This window comes from Macaca nemestrina, chromosome 11, assembly GCF_043159975.1.
Source record: "Macaca nemestrina isolate mMacNem1 chromosome 11, mMacNem.hap1, whole genome shotgun sequence".
NCBI lineage: Eukaryota > Metazoa > Chordata > Mammalia > Primates > Cercopithecidae > Macaca > Macaca nemestrina.
In genome coordinates, this window is record NC_092135.1 from 22,758,653 (window position 1) to 22,778,186 (window position 19,534).

Genomic DNA, 19,534 nt, shown 5'->3' on the forward strand with positions numbered 1-19,534 from the left:
AGCATTACTCTACAATAGGATGAATTGTATATCTTCCAACCCCTTCCCCACAAAAAAAAAATCTGTATGTCTAAGTTCTAACCCTCAGTAGCTCAGAATGTGATGATTTGGAAATAAATAGGATCTTTAAAGAAGTAATTAAGGTAAAATGAGGTTATTGGTATGGGTCCTAATCTATTCTAACTGGTGGCCTTATAAGAAGAGAAGACTAGGACACAGACATACATAAAGGAAAGACCATGTGAAGACAGGGAGAATATGCCCATCTATAAACCAAGGAGAGAGGCCTCAGGAGAAAAAAAAATCCAGATTACACCTTGATCTCAGACTTCTAGTCTCCAGAATTATGAGAAAATAAATTTCTGTCATTTAAGTGATCCAGTCTGTGGTATTTTATTATGGTAGCTGTTTCAGCTCTTTTTATTTTGCTATGACAGAATACTACAGATTTAGCAATTTATAAAGAAAAGAAATTTATTTGGCTCATGGCTCTGGAGGCTGGGAATTCCAAGGACAGAGCAGCAGCTTCTGGCAAGGGTTTTAGTACTGTTTCATAACATGGCAGGAAAGTAGAAGGGCAAGCAAGCATGTGAGAATGAGACTACAAGAATGAGCCAAGCTTGCTTTTACAACAGTCCACTCCCATGAGAACAAACTCACTTACATAAGAACTCAATACTAGAATAATGACATTCATAAGGCTTCCACCTTCAGGACTCAATTACATCTCAAAGACCTCACATCTTAGTACTATTATACTGGCAATTACATTTTCAACACATGAATTTTAGAGTGACATATTCAAACCATATCATTCTGCCCCAGTCCCCTAAAATTTATGTCCTTTTCACTTGGTGGAAGCTTCTGGCGAGGGCTTTTTGTACTGTATCAAAATGAAGTGGAGGGCATCACATGGAGAGAGGGCAACAGCTTGCATGTTAGCTCAAGTCTTTCTCTTTCTCTTCTTATAAAGCCACCAGTCTCATCATGGTGGCTCCACTCTGATGACTGAATCTAATCCTGATTATGTCCCAATGGCTCCATCTCCAATCAACATACACATTTGGGAGATTAAGTTTTCAATACACGAAATTGGGGGAACCCATTCAACCCACTGAGGTAGCCCTAGAAAACATACATACTCACAATGCACCATGCTGTATGTACATAATTACTTTTAAATATGTGAAGCAGATCTTCCAGTTACCTTGCATTCTGAGCTATTATTGACCTTAAAGTCTTATAATGAATGGAATAGCTCATCTGTTCTCTTTCTTAAAACCTTCCAACTGTAGGGCATCTTCATAGTTCATCCATGACTAGAATCAATTATTAAATCAAAAAATATTTATGAATATTTGCCTTCTATGTATCAAATATTGTTCTAAGCACATCATATAAAAGAGTGAATAACATTTTTGTCCTCCAAGAATTGACAATATAATGTCACTGAGTCGAATTTGGTCCATTTGCCCACATGCAGTGGAAAGAAAAACACTGAAGCACCAGGTTTTTGCAGCAAGAAGAGTTCACTGTAAGTTCGTTGATAAGGAGATAGGAGGAAATGTTTAAATATGCCTCCCTGAGTTAGGTCATGTTTTATAAGCATAAATAACAAGGTATGATCTGATTGGATCTTGCAATAAGGTGATGCTGAGAGACATGATTTGAGTGGATCCTCCTATAGGGTGATGCCGGGGACTTGACCTGATTGATCCTACATCCTACTGTGCAGTATCCACCTCTTAATTCAGTCTCTCTTCTGCGTACTTACATTCCCCTGGTGGTTAGTTCATCTGGGCATGCCCATTGGGTTTCATAACCTTTAGTGTAAGAGACCCATGGCAACTGAAAAACAACTCAGAAGGTGGTGCCAAGATGTCCGAATGAGAACAGCTCCAACCTCCAGCTCTCAGTGTGAGTGACACAGAAGTTGGGTGATTTCTGCATTTCCAACTGAGGTCTGGGTTCATCTCATTGGGGCATGTCAGACAGTGGGTGCAGGACAGTAGGTGCAGCCCAACAAGTGAGAGCTAAAGGAAGGCGAGGCATCACCTCACCCGGGAAGCACAAGGGGGAAGGGAATTCCCTTTCCTAGCCAAGGGAAACGGTGACACACAACACCTGGAAAATTGGGTCACTCCCACCCTAATACTGTGCTTTACCAAGGGTCTTAGCAAACAACACATCAGGAGATTATAATCCCCCGCCTGGCTCAGAGGGTCGCACGCCCACGGAGCCTCCCTTATTGCTAGCACAGCAGTCTAAGATCTAACTTCAAGGTGGCAGCGAGGCTGGGGGAGGGGTGCCCGCCCAGCTGCGGAAGTGCCTGTGCAGCTGGGAAGCTCGAATAGGGTGGAGCCCACCGCAGCCCAAGGAGGCCTGCCTGCCTGCCTGCCTCTGTAGATTCCACCTCTGGGGACAGGGCATAGCCAAACAAAAGGCAGCAGAAACCTCTGCAGATGTAAATGTTCCTGTCTGACAGCTTTGAAGAGAGCAGTGGTTCTCCCAGCACAGAGTTTGAGATCTGAGAACAGACAGACTGCCTGCTCAATTGGGTCCCTGACCCCCGAGTAGCCTAACTGGGAGACATCCACCACTAGGGACAGACTGACACCTCACACCTCACACAGCCGGGTACATCTCTGAGATGGAGCTTCCAGAGGAACGATCAGACAGCAAGATTTGCTGTTCAGTCTTCTGCAGCCTCCACTGCTGATACCCAGGCAAACAGGGTCTGGAGTGGGGCTCAAGCAAACTCCAACAGACCTACAGCTGAGGGTCCTGACTGTTAGAAGGAAAAATAACAAACAGAAAGGGCATCCACACCAAAACCCCATCTATATGTCACCATCATCAAAGACCAAAGGTAGATAAAACCACAAACATGGGGAAAAAGCAGTGCAGAAAAGCTGAAAATTCTGAAAATCAGAATGCCTCTCCCCCTCCAAAAGAACGCAGCTCCTCACCAGCAACAGAACAAAGCGGGTTGGAGAATGACTTTGACGAGTTGAGAGAAGAAGGCTTCAGACGATCAAACGTCTCCGGGCTAAAGGAGTAAGTACAAACCCAGTGCAAAGAAACTAAAAACCTTGAAAAAAGATTTGACGAATGGCTAACTAAATAACCAATGTAGAGAAGTCCTTAAATGATCTGATAGAGATGAAAACCATGACATGAGAACTACATGACAAATGCACAGGCTTCAGTAACCAACTCTATCAACTGGAAGAAAGGGTATTAGTGATTGAAGATCTAATGAATGAAATGAAGTGAGAAGAGAAGTTTAGAGAAAAAAAGAGTAAAAAGAAATGAACAAAGCCTCCAAGAAATATGGGACTATGTGAAAAGACCAAATCTACGTCTGATTGGTGTACTTGAAAGTGATGGGGAGAATGGAACCAAGTTGGAAAACACTCTGCATGATATTGTCCAGGAGAACTTCCACAACCTAGAAAGGCAGGCCAATATTCAAACTCAGGAAATACAGAGATCGCCACAAAGATAATCCTTGAGAAGAGCAACTCTAAGACACATAATTGTCAGATTCACCAAAGTTGAAATGAAAGAAAAAATGTTAAGGGCAGCCAGAGAGAAAGGTCAGGTTACTCACAAAGGGAAGCCCATCAGACTAACAGCAGATCTCTCAGCAAAAACTCTACAAGCCAGAAGAGAGTGGGGGCTGATATTCAACATTCTTAAAGAAAAGAATTTTAAACCCAGAATTTCATATCCAGCAAAACTAAGTTTCATAAGTGAAGGAGAAATAAAATCCTTTACAGACAAGAAAGTGCTGAGAGATTTTATCACCACCGGGCCAGCCCTACAAGAGCACCAGAGGGAAGCACTAAACATGGAAAGGAACAGCCAGTACCAGCCACTGCAAAAACATGCCAAAATGTAAAGACCATTGATGCTAGGAAGAAACCACATCAACTAACGAGCAAAATAACCAGCTAACATCATAATGACAGGATCAAGTTCACACATAAGAATATTAAGCTTAAATGTAAATAGGCTAAATTCTCCAATTAAAAGACACAGACTGGAAAATTGGATAAAGAGTCAAGACCCCATCAGTTTGCTGTATTCAGTAGACCCATCTCATGTGCAGAGACACACATAGGCTCAAAATAAAGGAATGGAGGAAGATCTACCAAGCAAATGGAAAACAAAAATGGCAGGCATTGCAATCCTAGTTTCTGATAAAACAGACTTTAAACCAACAAAGATCAAAAGAGAAAAGAAGGCCATTACATAATGGTAAAGGAATCAATTCAATAAGAAGAGCTAACTATCCTAAATATATATGCACCCAATACAGGAGCACCCAGATTCATAAAGCAAGTCCTTAGAGACTTACAAAGAGACTTAGAATCCCACACAATAATAATGGGAGACAGACCAACATTAGACAGACCAACGAGACAGAAAGTTAACAAGGATATCCAGTAATTGAACTCAACTCTGCACCAAGCGGACCTAATAGACATCAACAGGACTCTCCACCCCAAATCAACAGAATATACATTCTTCTCACCACCACATCACACTTTTCCAAAATTGACCACATAGTTGGAAGTAAAGCACTCCTCAGCAAATGTAAAAGAATAAAAATTATAATAAACTGTCTCTCAGACCACAGCACAATCAAACTAGAACTCAGGATTAAGAAACTCAATCAAAACCGTTCAACTACATGGAAACTGAATAATCTGCTCCTGAATGACTACTGGGTACATAATGAAATGAAGGCAGAAATAAAGATGTTCTTTGAAACCAATGAGAACAAAGATACAACATGCCAGAATCTCTGGGACACATTTAAAGCAGTGTGTAGAGGGAAATTTATAGCACTAAATGCCCATGAGAGAAAACAGGAAAGATCTAAAATTGACACCCTAAAATCACAATTAAAAGAACTAGAGAAGCAAGAGCAAACATATTCAAAAGCTAGCAGAAAGCAAGAAATAACTAAGAACAGAGCAGAACTGAAGTAGATAGAGACACAAAATCCCTTCAAAAAATCAAAGAATCCGGGAGGTGGTTTTTTGAAAAGATCAACAAAATTGATAGACCACTAGCAAGACTAATAAAGAAGAAAAGAGAGAAGAATCAAATAGATGCAATAAAAAATGATAAAGGGGATATCACCACCGACCCCACAGAAATACAAACTACCATCAGAGAATACTATAAACACCTCTATGCAAATAAACTAGAAAACCTAGAAGAAATAGATAAATTCCTGGACACATACACTCTCCCAAGACTAAACCAGGAAGAAGTGGAATCTCTGAATAGACCAATAACAGGCTCTGAAATTGAGGCAATAATTAATAACCTACCAACCAAAAAAAGTCCAGGACCAGATGGATTCACAGCTGAATTCTACCAGAGGTACAAGGAGGAGCTGGTACCATTCCTTCTGAAACTATTCCAATCAATAGAAAAAGAGGCAACCCTCCCTAACTCACTTTATGAGGCCAACATCATCCTGATACCAAAGACTGGCAGAGACACAACAAAAAAAAGAGAATTTTAGACCAATATCCCTGATGAACATCGATGCAAAAATCCTCAATAAAATACTGGCAAACCAAATCCAGCAGCACATCAAAAAGCTTATCCAATGTGATCAAGTGGGCTTCATCCCTGGGATGGAAGGCTGGTTCAACATATGCAAATCAATAAATGTAATCCATCATATAAACAGAACCAAAGACAAAAACCACATGATTATCTCAATAGATGCAGAAAAGGCCTTTGACAAAATTCAGCAGCCCTTCATGCAAAAAACTCTCAATAAATTCGGTATTGATGGAATGTATCTCAAAATAACAAGAGCTATTTATGACAAACCCACAGCCAATATCATACTGAATGGGAAAAAACTGGAAGCATTCCCTTTGAAAACTGGCACAAGACAGGGATGCCCTCTCTCACCACTCCTATTCAATATAGTGTTGGAGGTTCTGGCCAGGGCAATCAGGCAGGAAAAAGAAATAAAGGGTATTCAATTAGGAAAAGAGGAAGTCAAATTGTCCCTGTTTGCAGATGACATGATTGTATATTTAGAAAAGGCCATCATCTCAGCCCAAAATCTCCTTAAGCTGATAAGCAACTTCAGCAAAGTCTCAGAATGCAAAATAAATGTGCAAAAATCACAAGCATTCTTATACACCAGTAACAGACAAACAGAGAGCCAAATCATGAATGAACTCCCATTCACAATAGCTTCAAAGAGAATAAAATACCTAGGAATCCAACTTACAAGAGATGTGAAGGAACTCTTCAAGGAGAACTACAAACCACTGCTCAATGACATAAAAGAAGACGCAAACAAATGGAAGAACATTCCATGCTCATGAATAGGAAGAATCAATATCATGAAAATGGCCATACTGTCCAAGATAATTTATAGATTCAATGCCATCCCTTTTAAGCTACCAATGACTTTCTTCACAGAATTGGAAAAAAGTACTTTAAAGTTCATATGTAACCAAAAAAGAGCCCACATTGCCAAGACAATCCTAAGCCAAAAGAACAAAGCTGGAGGCATCACGCTACCTGACTTCAAACTATACTACAAGGCTACAGTAACTAAAACAGCATGGTACTGGTACCAAAACAGAGATATAGACCAATGGAACAGAACAGAGTCCTCAGAAATAATACCACACATATACAGCCATCTGATCTTTGACAAACCTGAGAGAAACAAGAAATGGGGAAAGGATTCCCTATTTAATAAATGGTGCTGGGAAAACTGGCTAGTCTTAAGTAGAAAGCTGAAACTGGATCCCTTCCTTATTACACCTTATACAAAAATTAATTCAAGATGGATTAGAGACTTAAATGTTGCACTTAAAACCATAAAAACCCTATAAGAAAACCTGGACAATACCATTCAGGACATCAACATGGGCAAGGACTTCATGTCTAAAACACCAAAAGCAATGACAACAAAAGCCAAAATTGACAAATGGGATCTAATTAAACTAAAGAGCTTCTGCACAGCAAAAGAAACCACCATTAGAGTGAACAGGCAACCTACAGAATGGAAGGAAATTTTTGCAATCTACTCATCTGACAAAGGGCTAATATCCAGAACCTGCAAAGAACTCAAACAAATTTACAAGAAAAAAACAAACAACCCCATCAAAAAGTGGGAAAAGGATATGAACAGACACTTCTCAAAAGAAGACATTTATGCAGACAACAGACACATGAAAAAATGCTCGTCATCACTAGCCATCAGAGAAATGCAAATCAAAACCACCATGAGATACCATCTCACACCAGTTAGAATGGCAATCATTAAAAAGTCAGGAAACAACAGGTGCTGGAGAGGATGTGGAGAAATAGGAACACTTTTACACTGTTGGTGGGACTGTAAAGTAGTTCAACCATTGTGGAAGACAGTGTGGCAATTACTCAAGGATCTAGAACTAGAAATATCATTTGACCCAGCCATCCCATTACTGGTGATTTACCCAAAGGATTATAAGTCATGCTGCTATAAAGACACATGCACACGTATGTTTATTGTGGCACTATTCACAATAGCAAAGACTTGGAATCAACCCAAATGTCCATCAGTGACAGACTGGATTAAGAAAATGTGGCACATATACACCATGGAATACTATGCAGCCATAAAATGGATGAGTTCGTGTCCTTTGTGGGGACATGGATGCAGCTGGAAACCATCATTCTGAGCAAACTATCACATGGACAGAAAACCAAACACCAGATGTTCTCACTCATAGGTGGGAATTGAACCATGAGATCACTTGGACACAGGAAGCAGAACATCATACACCGGGGCCTGTTGTGGGGTGGGGGGAGAGGGGAGAGATAGCATTAGGAGATATACCTAATGTAAATGACGAGTTAATAGGTGCAGCAAACCAACATGGCACATGTATACATGTGTAACAAAGCTGCACGTTGTGCATATGTACCCTGGAACATAAAGTATAATTAAAAAACAAAGAAATTTAAAAAAAGAGAAACAACTCACAACTTTGTTACATAAAAATTCAGTCTGATTGGTCTGATGTGGTTATAATAGCAATAGAGAAAAAAATGAACAATTAATATACAATGAAATGTCTTTGCTATAAAATGCCAAAAAGAAAAACAAAACTGGATTGGAGTTACCAGGAGTATTATTTTGGCAAGATGGTCAGCAAAATATTTGAGCACAAACCTAAATGTAGTGAGAGACCTGAATGAGCATGAAGATCTCTAGAAAGAGATTTCCAGTGACAAGGAGCGTAAAAAGCAGGAACCTTCTTGGCTTATTAACAGAGTAACAAGCTGTCCCATATGTCTAGCATCAGTACTCAAACAAGATAAAGACTGGATATTATTCCAACTGCAACATGAAGCTATGGAAGTTTTGACGTGGGGGAATGTCATGCTCATATTTACTTTTATTTTATTTTATTTTATTTTATTTTATTTTATTTTTTGTGACTGAGTCTTGCACCGTCGCTCAGGTTGGAGTGCAGTGGTGCAATCCCAGCTCACTGCAGCCTCTGCCTCCCAGGTTGAGGCAGTTTTCTTCATGCCTCAGCCTCCCAAATAGCTGGGATTACAGGTGCCCACCACTGTGCCCAGCTAATCTTCGTATTTTTAGTAGAGACAGGGTTTCACCATGTTGGCCATGCTTGTTTCAAACTCTTGACCTCAAGTGATCTGCCCCTTGGCCTCTCAAAGTGCTGGGATTACAGGCATGAGCCACCCTGCCCAGCATCTTATTTACATTTGAAAAGAGCCTTATTGGATGTGGTATAGGGAAGGTGTTTTAGAGTGCAGTGTAGAACAGCGAGTGATACAGTTTTGAGGCCGTTGCTGAATTCCAGGTGAAAGAAGTTAATGGTTGGACTCGATTTAGTAAAAGTGAAGGTGATGCGAAAGTCAAATTTGAAATATATTCTGAAGGTGCAGAACACAGGGTTTGCTGATAAAATGATTGCAGAGTGGGAAAAAAAAGAAGCCTCAGAAATGACTGTTAGATGGTGTGGCCTGAGCAACATTAGGAATAATAGCATAACTTGTTGAGTTGGGGAACATTAGAAGCAGGTTTGAGATATAAATCTAAAGTTAGCTTTTGAACACATTAAATTTGAGGTGATAGTAGCTTTCCAACTGAACTATTACAGTCCAGTTCAGAGGAAACATTTAGAATATAAATTTAGGCACCATTAGCTTACAAATTTAGTATTGAGAAGAAATTGAGTCCTGGGGAACTCCAACATTCATAGATTAGAGCGAATAGGAAGATTCTACAAGTGAGACTAAGAAAAAAACTGGAATAGAAGGAAAACAAAGAAAATGAGAAGATTGACAAGTGAGTTACTCAAGAAGATATAGTAATCAACTGTTTCAAATGCTTTTTGGTTTACTGAGATAAGAATTGACCATTGAGTTTGGCAATGGGGAGTCTGTTGATGATCTCACTAAAAGGTTTCTCTGGAATGGTAATGAAAGTGTGATTCAAGTGAGTTCAAGAGGTAATAATCGGGGAGGCGGGAGGAGAGGAGGGGAGGAAGTAGAGATAGCAAATACAGACAATGCCTTAAAGCAATTTTGCAATGAATTTGAGTAAAAGTGAGGTGATGACTGAAGGGAGATGGTCAAGGAAATTGATGATGCAGGATATGTAGTGGATAACTGCATTTTCATTCAGGAACACCCTTAATTTAAATATTTTGAATTCTTTACTCTCGGGCTTGTCAGAATACCCAGTAAAGTCTCTTATTAAATCATACGTGAAATAGATAATCCTAACAGCCACTGTATTAGTCTATTTTCACACTGCTATAAAGAAATACCCAAGACTGGTTAATTTATAAAAGAAAGAGATTTAGTTGACTCACAGTTCCACATGACTGGGGAGGCTTCAGGAAACTTACAATCATGGTGGAAGGCGAAGGGGAAGCAAGCTTGGACCTTCTCACATGGTGGAAGGAAAGAGTGAGCGTCAGCGCAGGAAAAACTACCATTTATAATACCATCAGACCTCGTGAAAATTCACTCACTATCACAAGAACAACATGGGGGAAATCGCCCCCATAATCCAATCACTTCCCATGAGGTATCTTCCTAAACACCTGGGGATCACAATTCAAGATGAGATTTGGGTGGGGACACCAGGCCTAACCATATCAACCAGTATTCTGGAAACCTAGTGAAACAGGAATGCTGGGGTTATAGATAGAATAATGGCCCACCAAAGATGTCCACATCCTAATTTCTGGACTTTATGGATATGCTACCTTTGGCAAAAGGGACTTGGCAGATGTTATTAAGGCGAGGACTTTGTGATGGGAAGATTTTCTTAGATTGTCCAATGGGAACAATATATTCACAGGATTTTTAAGAGTGGAAGGGGAGACAAGAAAGAGAGGAAGATGTGACCATAGAAGCCAGGCACCAAGAAATGCAGTGTTGCTGCTTCCGGAGATGGAGGAAGGGTGTCACCCAAAGAATACAAGTGGCCCCTGAACCTGGAAAAGGCAAGGAAAGAGATGCCCCTCTAGGAGTGCAGCTCTGCTGATGCCTGACTCTCTGATGTTAGCCCATGAGGCCCAAGTTGTATTTCCATCCTACAAAACTGTAAGATAATACAGTTCCATGGTTTAAGCCACCAACTTTGTGGTAATTTTTGCGGTATGTAAACTTTTACTTAAGCCTCTGTTTACAGGATAGTGTCTCCATCAAGTGCACCAGGTGTTCTCTAGTCCAAAGACCCTTGTGTGACCCTCTCCAGATAGTAAACCATCAATCACCGGCAGGGGGAGGGGATGGACAATCACTTACCTGTGTGGACCAGGGGAGAGGATCTAAAGGTTTGGGCACTGCTTAAACATACTTTCAATAAATCCTTCAGTTTTTTAAGCCTGATTTTCATCCTTATTTCCAGAGGTACTTGGTGCCATGAATTCCAGAATTTTTTCTTTGTTCTGTGTTGTAAATGGAGTTATTTTTGGTGTTTCCCTTTGAAGGTTTAGTATCAGCTTTTTCAGATGTGCTAAGGAGTTACCAGGAGCCCATCTATTTTCCATTTCTTGTACTTGTCCTCCCCCATGTTCTGTGTCCTTGTGGAGTAATGCCTTTCTCTCCCCATAATAATAATTTTTATTATTATTGTTTTGGTAACAAATTCCTTTACTGTTGCTTTTGTGGCATGTTGGGAGTGAATGGAGGCTAATACATACATTCACTGGATTTCATTAACCAGAAGTCTTCCCTCTTCTTTCTCAGTGAAATAATAAATGAACATCAGCAGATAGTGTGCAAGCAGGAAGGGAAGCAATTTCCAGTTTTTATTTTTTTTTAAGTTTGTCCAGGAAAGGACATTTAAGCTATCCCATGGATTTTCCTTCTACTATTGACTTTTGCCACAGGAGAAATTAAAGTCCATCATTATTAAAGTCCATAGAATTAAAGTCCTGTATTAGAAGGCATTACTTACAACTTTTTGTATGCCATTCTCTGCTAACCTCTTTCATACAATATCTAACTTTTCATGAGTTAGCAGCTCAGAAAGCTTGTTTTATTTTTCAGTATGTGATTGACTACTTTGAAATGTTTCTGGAGTTTTCTTTTTTTTTCTTTTTTTTTTTTGAGACAGAGTCTCGCTCTGTCGCCCAGGCTGGAGTGCAGTGGTGTGTTCTTGGCTCACTGCAAGCTCCGCCTCCCAGGTTCACGCGACTCTCCTGCCTCAGCCTCCCGAGTAACTGGGACTACAGGCGCCCACTACCATGCCCGGCTAATTTTTTGTATTTTTAGTAGAGACAGGTTTCACCGTGTTAGCCAGGCTGGTCTCGATCTCTTTCTACTTTTAATGTGTGTGTAAAAGAAACTCTTAAAGTGTAGGATAATTCATCAGCATAGCATGATCTAGGGAGCACCAAGAGCTCTTTAGCGTACTGTTACTAAAGTGCTTACTTCTTGACCTTGACATTGTATCTGAATTGCTAGATCAGCAAATGGCATGATTTATTTCATCATCATTGCCAGTTTCATCTTCATCTTTATCATTTTCACTAGAACAAAATACTTATAACACTAGGGATCTTGTCTGTCTCTATTTCAGTTCTGTACACCAACACCCAGGTGAGGACTTAGTATGTAGCAAGCTATCAAAAATATTGACTAAATGAATCACTAACAAATAACAACTTTGTATCCCAACAGCTAGCAAAAGATATTTGCAATAGAAAGTCTTTATTAAATAATTTTGAAAAATAATTATAAAATTAATTTCTATTTGGGATGTGATATAAATAGAGAGAAATGCCCCCATCATAGGGGTACAGCTGGATTAGTTTTAACAATGTGAACACAACTGTGTAACCAGCCCAGAGGTCAAGAAACAAAATATTATCAAGACTACCTAAGTCCCTATCAGTCATTAAGCATTTCCTCAAAGGTAGCCACTATTCTGACTTCTGACACCCTAGATTAGTATTACCTGTTCATTAACTTCATTGGAATGGGATCATATGTACTGTTTTCTGTCTAGCTTCTTTTGTTCAACATTGTATTTTTGACTGTCACTCATATTCTTTCATTCATTCTCATCATTTTATGGCATTTAACTTGATTAGTTTACTATAATATATTTTTAGGTTATAGTCTTGCTGAACATTTGTACTGTTTCTAGTTTGGTTCATTATGAATAGTGCTGCTGTGAACATTTTCAGTTGGCTTTGGTTTTTGGTTTGGTACACATTTATATGCATTTCTATGGAAGCATAAGTGAATTGTTGGGTTACATAGTATGTATAAGTTTAGCTTCAGTAGATATTGCCAACCAGTTTTCAAAACAGATTATGCTCCCACCAGCAGAATAAGAAGAATTAATTACAGTTGCTCTGCATTCTTGCCAGCTTTTGATATTTTCCGTGTTTTTACAATTTAATCCATTTTAGCAAGCATATAGTGGTATAACATTTTGGTTTTAATTTGATTGAATCTTCATCATCTTTAACAATAGTGTGATTATCTCATTATTGCCAGTACTTATCTCAAAACCTGACACAGAGTAGGCCAAGCACCCATGATGCATACATCTGTGCTGTGTGATTAATTGCTTTGTGAAAATACTTGCTCATTGCCCTTCATTTTTTGATTTGAAACATTCTTTACTGAAATGCAGAAGTTACCTGAAAAAATACGTCTTCAGTTATTTTTCATATTACTTTGCCATGACTTTAAAAATGGGTGAGACAAAGTTTAGGAAATTTTACATGGTATCAGATAGAAGTTTGGGAAAGGTTTAAGAATGCCACAGGAAGTAGGAAGGTTCTAGCTATTACAAAGTGATGGATTTATTCAGAGAAGGAGAGCCTTCAAGATTCATTACAATAAAAAGAATAGTCACTCAGTGCTGGACCGAGTAAATATATTGTAAGTCTCTTGAAATATAAAGTTCTTCAAGGTCAACCACTGCCTTTAGTCCAAGGTCAACCATTGCCTCTAGTCTTTCCATTGTTCTCCCTTGCCCTGATGAATAATGGGTTCTGTACTGAGTTAATGCTCACAAAGCCTGACTGACTAAAGGAGGAAAGTTTTGTTCTCTTTGGTTTCTGTGCTGGTCTTATGTTATATTTAACTATCGTCAGTTACTGTGATACATCATAACTGTTTTAAATATACTCTCCACTGTTTTAAATAATCAAGCTATCTTGTGACCTGGCTTTACAGGTGTGTGAATACTGCAGATAGCGAAGGTGGAGCAGTGGATAGCAACCTGTGCAACCAGGATGAAATTCCCCCGGAAACCCAGTCCTGTTCTCTTATGTGTCCCAATGAGTGTGTCATGTCTGAATGGGGACTTTGGAGCAAATGCCCACAGGTAATTTCTCTTTCTTTGTCAATGCTCTGATAATCTATTGTTGCCTTCACTGTTATTCTCTGTGCATTCATAGTGCTGGTCTCCAAAGCATTCTTCTAGTAACATGGGAAAATAATTTTTTTCTTTTTGGGAAATCCAAAGAAAGAAAAAAAGAAAAAAAAAAAAGTCTGCAAGCAAGACTGAGCAATTTAAAATGCCAGTGCTTCTTTCAGGGTCTTTATCGCAGGAACATGAACAAGGAAAATGAGCCTATAATGATCACACTAGGATTAAACTGCGCACCCATTGTGAAAGGGATCTTCTTTAGTAACAAAATGATTCTCGTTACAATATCTTGGTCCTACTCCATTTTTATCCCAGCAGAATCAATTATATCTTAGGAGCTCAACTCCACTGTGCAATTTAGCTTCTGTTAGTGATGATCTGTTTTTGCCTTTTGCTGTTTTCCTGAAGATGAGGCATTCTTTTGCGATGTTCCTACTTCTTCCAAAGCTAACAAAAATACCTTAAAAAAAAAAAAAAAAACTAAAGCATTTACCTTTATTTTTTTCTTTTAGAGTTTTAAAAAATTGGAAGCACAACAGGAGTATGACAAAATAAATATTATTCAAGGAGCATATTTCAACTTACTATTCCCAGAAGATAAATTCTGATATTTTATACTCATATTTCAAAGTAAACACTGAAAAAAATGGAAGTGGGGATTAGGAACAAATTATATGAGTTCAAACATTAGAAAGGAAAATTAGGATACTTTGAACTCAATTGTCATACTGACCATTTGTGGAAAGACTGTGGAAATCTCTATATAGAAATGGAAAACATCTTTAAAAGCAGTTACTATCGTATGTTTAGAGCTTCAAATTATTGATTCCTTATTAAATATTGAGCCCTTATCTTTGATATTTGTATAATTCTGTTCCTGAAAGAGACTTCACTCTGTTGTCATTTTTATTTGTCAAGTTGTTTTTAGAGCAATACAATATTGACATGAAGAAAAACTAATAAGAATAACTTGTAGAAATGGGATACTTGTACTACTAAGTCATGTATTTTGTGTGTAACCTGAATATAATGAAAGTTAAAATTTATTGACCACTTATTTTGTGCAAGGCACGTGTAGGAACTATTCCCTTTAGTACTTGCACTAATCCTATTCGGTTGGTACTATTACTAGTTCATTGTACAGCTTAGAAACTGATGTGTAGAAATGTTAAGTGGTTCACACAAAGTTTTGTACTTAATAAGTGATGAGCTCAGAATGAACATTATTCTGTTGATGAAGCCAGAGATTTTGCTCTTACATTCTTGGCCCAGTTATCTTGGAAAAGTTAAGGTAGATTTAGACTCAATACTTTTCTTTGTTTAAAATGCAATATTTATTTTAAGAAGAAGGGAAGCTGTTTTAGCTGTCTGTATGATTCTGCCATGATTGAGTACTATGTTTATATTTTAGAAAGTGTGCTAGTACCACTCTTTATTAATCAACCTATAGACGAATTAGCAGCCTGAAGAAGTTTAATTAAATGTAAGGTCATGATCTTCCTCACTTTTGTTTTCCTAATTTACTCACAGAAGACTCCATTAAGTTCTAATCACTTTGCAATGAAAACATTGCCCTCTTAAGGTATCTGGCCACTGGGCTAAAATTTTTATTGTAAGAACATTTTATACAAAGTTGTGAAGGTTTAGCATTCTGTGTTTATTTCCTTTGGGTTTTTGTTTTTTCAAGGCTTCTTTTTCAAAACATCGTTATTTAATTTTTGGAGTGTTTAGAAATTGGAGGTAGAGAAAATATTTTAACCTCCTTTCATGTGTCAAAAAGACAACAGAGTTACCCACTTGTCAGCATGAAATGAAAAGGTTGTTCCTTTACCTGCTTATGTACCTTCTAAATTACATAATGATAGAAGCTATGACAATAACAATAGACTTTTATTGAGCATATCTTATATAACCAACAGTATACTGAAGGCTACATGTAACTCTTAAGTTTTATAACAACATTGCACTATGATGATGTAACACTTGTCCATGGCCATTCAGGTCTGTCTAACCACAATGGCCTTATTCTTTCTCAGATGGTATGCTATACTATCCCATGTAAATGTAAACTTCAAAGTGAAAAAATGTAATTATGGCTCGTATCTGATTATTTTCCCTAGATCTAGATATATTGCATAACTTTAGTTAAGTTGCAAGATATTAGCATACTGTCCCAACATCATAGGACAATCCCAATCAGTATTGACAATGAGAATGAGAATGATTATAGCAAATGCAGCAAACTAAATAATTGTGCCCATAATTTAATTAGCACTTCAATGTGCATTTCATCAGAAAAAGGAAACAATTACTTTATAAGTGTTCTGTAGACCATGAGCTGATTTAAGGATCTTTAATATTTGCCATTATTTTACCAAATTCTCCTTTGATAGTCTACCATGTGACATATGATATTGGGACAAATTCACTATTTGTTGGGTATTTTCTCCTGCAAAGGTACTTCTTTAGAGACAAACACATAAAGAAGCTGAACATGTTTTTAAGTATGGTTGCAGCAAGTTACTTAAATCTGAGTTACAGGTTTCTTACTGGGAAGTGAGGATAATAATAGCTATTTTTTTTTCAGATTGCTTAAAAAATTAGATATAATATGTATAAAATAAATGTCATAAGGTATTACCTAACACAGAATTGTGATGAAGAAGAACCATCACAAAGCCCCTTCCCACTTAACCTTGTTTGCCATGTGGTTGGGAAATCCCAGACAGGGGGCAGTACATTTTTTAAGCTATACAGGAAAGATCCCTTCCCCTGCACAAAATAAGTTATTACTCGATCTTTTAGAAATAAAATGTCACCTCCATTACTGAAACATAACTTATATCTAATTTAATAGTGGTCCTTAAAAATAACGCATCACAAAGATAACTTTGAATGAATGGGTTACTGACCTGACAGTAACTGCAAATTGCAAACCATACAGAAGGACAAATAAGACAAAGGCATTAAAAATTGTATTGGGACCTTTTTTTAAAAACTGTATTGGGAAAACCATAAATGAATCAAGCAGAAACAAATACAATTCAAAGAGGAATTTGAAGAAAATGAAAAACTATTTGTTTCCTTTGTTTTATGTTCGTGTTTTTTCTTATTCCCATAATACACACACACATATGTATAATAAATATATATATATGTGTGTGTGTGTGTGTACTAGAATGCTTTACTATGAAAGGAAGATTATGTAATTGTGCGTACAATAACCTTCCTAATGGTGTTTCTGCTTTAAAGGTATGTGTGTGTGTATACATGTTCATACATGTATATAAGTACATGCACACACATACAAATATATAGACATTTTGTAGTTTATTACTTACCACCAGGTGTTCTCTTTTACCTCAGTTTTTCCAGTTTTTGTCCTGATCCTACATACTTCAGAATTATGCTGAGGATTATTCATAGAATCATGTATTCTTCAAGAGAAGTTCATAAATTTCTGGATGCAAATGTCTTGGAACATTTGAAATTGATGAGCCACTTATGTATCTGAAACAATATTGGGTTGCCTTCATTTATGCTACCAATCCTTACAGAAATTTAACATTGAATAACACAGATTTTCTATTTATATCTCTCCTTGGAATCTTGGCAAAGGAATTTCCTAAACACTGATATTGATAGGACAAGGGTATTGGAAGTGAATTTCAAAACTGTTGTATATTTTGCAGAAGCAAGACTTTGCAAACCCACTCCAGAAAGGTGACTTAGATTTAGCAAACCTATTTGACCTTTGATTCACCTCTAGCTGAATGTATCAGGGGTTGGCCAGAACTGTAGCCAAGCATCCCTTCAGATAATGGGAATTAGAGGCTTATTAAACAGTGGTCCCAAGGAAACTTCATGATCAAAAAGTGACCCAAATCTTTGAGTTATCACCAGAACAAGCTATGAAAAAGGATCACAAGGGAAGACTTTGCAAAGAAACTACATAGGGCTTAAGTGCAATGGAATCTGGATTCTATCACAGTCTGAATATTGTGTTTTTAAAGTTCACCTTATTTCTGTGCTTTATTCTTTTCTCTAATTCTTTATGTGTGCAGGAGATACTAGTGAAAGCCAGTGCAGAAACCGAAATTATTTCTTCAGGCAAATGCCCTGCTTTAAAAGAGAAAGAGAAATGCATGTGGTTTTCTGATAAGTGATCTATAATTAAGCATTTGAGGTTAAGAAAAACACCCCCTCCATTTTTTTTAATTGTGCTCCAGTGTTATTTTGGGGAAATGCTGTGAGCAATGACATTTTATTCCTGATGACTCAGTATTTTCAGCACCTTAACATCACCTGTGCAAATTATGTTTCAGGGAAGCAATTTATCCCAAAGTTTAGTACTAGAGCTCAGCTCTAAGCACTTCCTCAATCTCACCTAACAGTTTTTATCATGCAGATGGCAACCTGTATTTGTCTCTGGAGGAGGTGCCTAATGGTCATGACCCTCATGCTACCTAGTTCTTTTGTTTGACTCACAGCTGAAAGCCAGAGGATGAGAATGATGATAATTTTCTATAATCTGGACAGTAAATTCTGGTTGCGTGTGCTAAATTGATATTGGCTCTTGTCAGATGACAGTAATTCATTACTCAGGGGCTTGCAGAGTATTTTACCCCTGTGTGCAGTGAGATGTAATATCACTTAGAGCCACTTTTATTTCCAGAACCATATGAGGCACTGCAAGAAGGGTGCCTCATTTCATGCATTGGAGCAGTGAATGACAATCTAATAGAAGCAGTCTTTAGGTTCCTCAAGGTTTTGATATTTAATATGCTTGTTATCATTCTTTCTTATACAGCCTGACTTCTTTGATTCTCAATATCATCAATTTGGAGTACAAAATAAGGCTTCCATTGCTGTCAGTTTCCCTCTGTCTCTCCCTTTGCCCTGACACCTTCCATTCTCCCTCTCTATCTCCATTTCTATCTCTGTCTCTATTTCATGAAATTCTCAGTTATAAAAAATAGTATGATGGGCCCTATACATTGATCATCCTGCTTCAACAATTATCTACATATGACAAACCTTATTTCATTTAGCTCTTCTTCCCCCACTTCTCTTTCACTTTCTTGCTAGCAGACTAAGGCATATCCCACATTTTATATTATTTCAGCCATAAATACTTCTGCATACCTTCCTAAGAGAAAATGATTAATGAAAACAACTACACCTAACAACACTTTTCTATACCTTGTAAAAGTATAATTCTATACTTTGTAAAAGTATAATTTTCAAAAAATTAAAAATGTGACTCATACAAAGTGTCAAAAGTTAATTAACTGATTAGCCATTAAACTAGCATGATTGTAAGGCGATTCAAAGAGAACTGGAGAGAAAAGAGAATTTTCACGTCTAACAGTGATGGAATATCATTGGATTTCTTTGGGCTGGATTTATGCTCCATAGTAAACAGTGTTACAAAGGGCAAAATGTATAAACCAACAGTTTTGATACATTGGATGAGTAGCATGGGACTATGGTGACCCGAGGGAAGAAAACCAAATGAAGTGAGGCTTCCAATCACCATGGCTTTCTGGCTAGAGGCAATTTCTGAATGGTGATGAAAGGAATGAGATTCCAAGGAGACCATGGTGAGGATCC

General features: G+C 37.8%; 1 protein-coding gene across 2 annotated transcripts in view; it reads left to right on the plus strand.

The window, feature by feature from the left end:
* Positions 1 to 19,534, plus strand: part of LOC105492585 (thrombospondin type 1 domain containing 7B) — a 900,526-nt gene that overhangs the window by 776,593 nt on the left and 104,399 nt on the right. For both annotated transcript variants that reach the window (XM_071072671.1, XM_071072672.1), the window contains exon 17: positions 13,726 to 13,876. In XM_071072671.1, the coding sequence (XP_070928772.1) occupies positions 13,726 to 13,876 (151 nt within the window). The remainder of the gene's footprint in view (positions 1 to 13,725; positions 13,877 to 19,534) is intronic.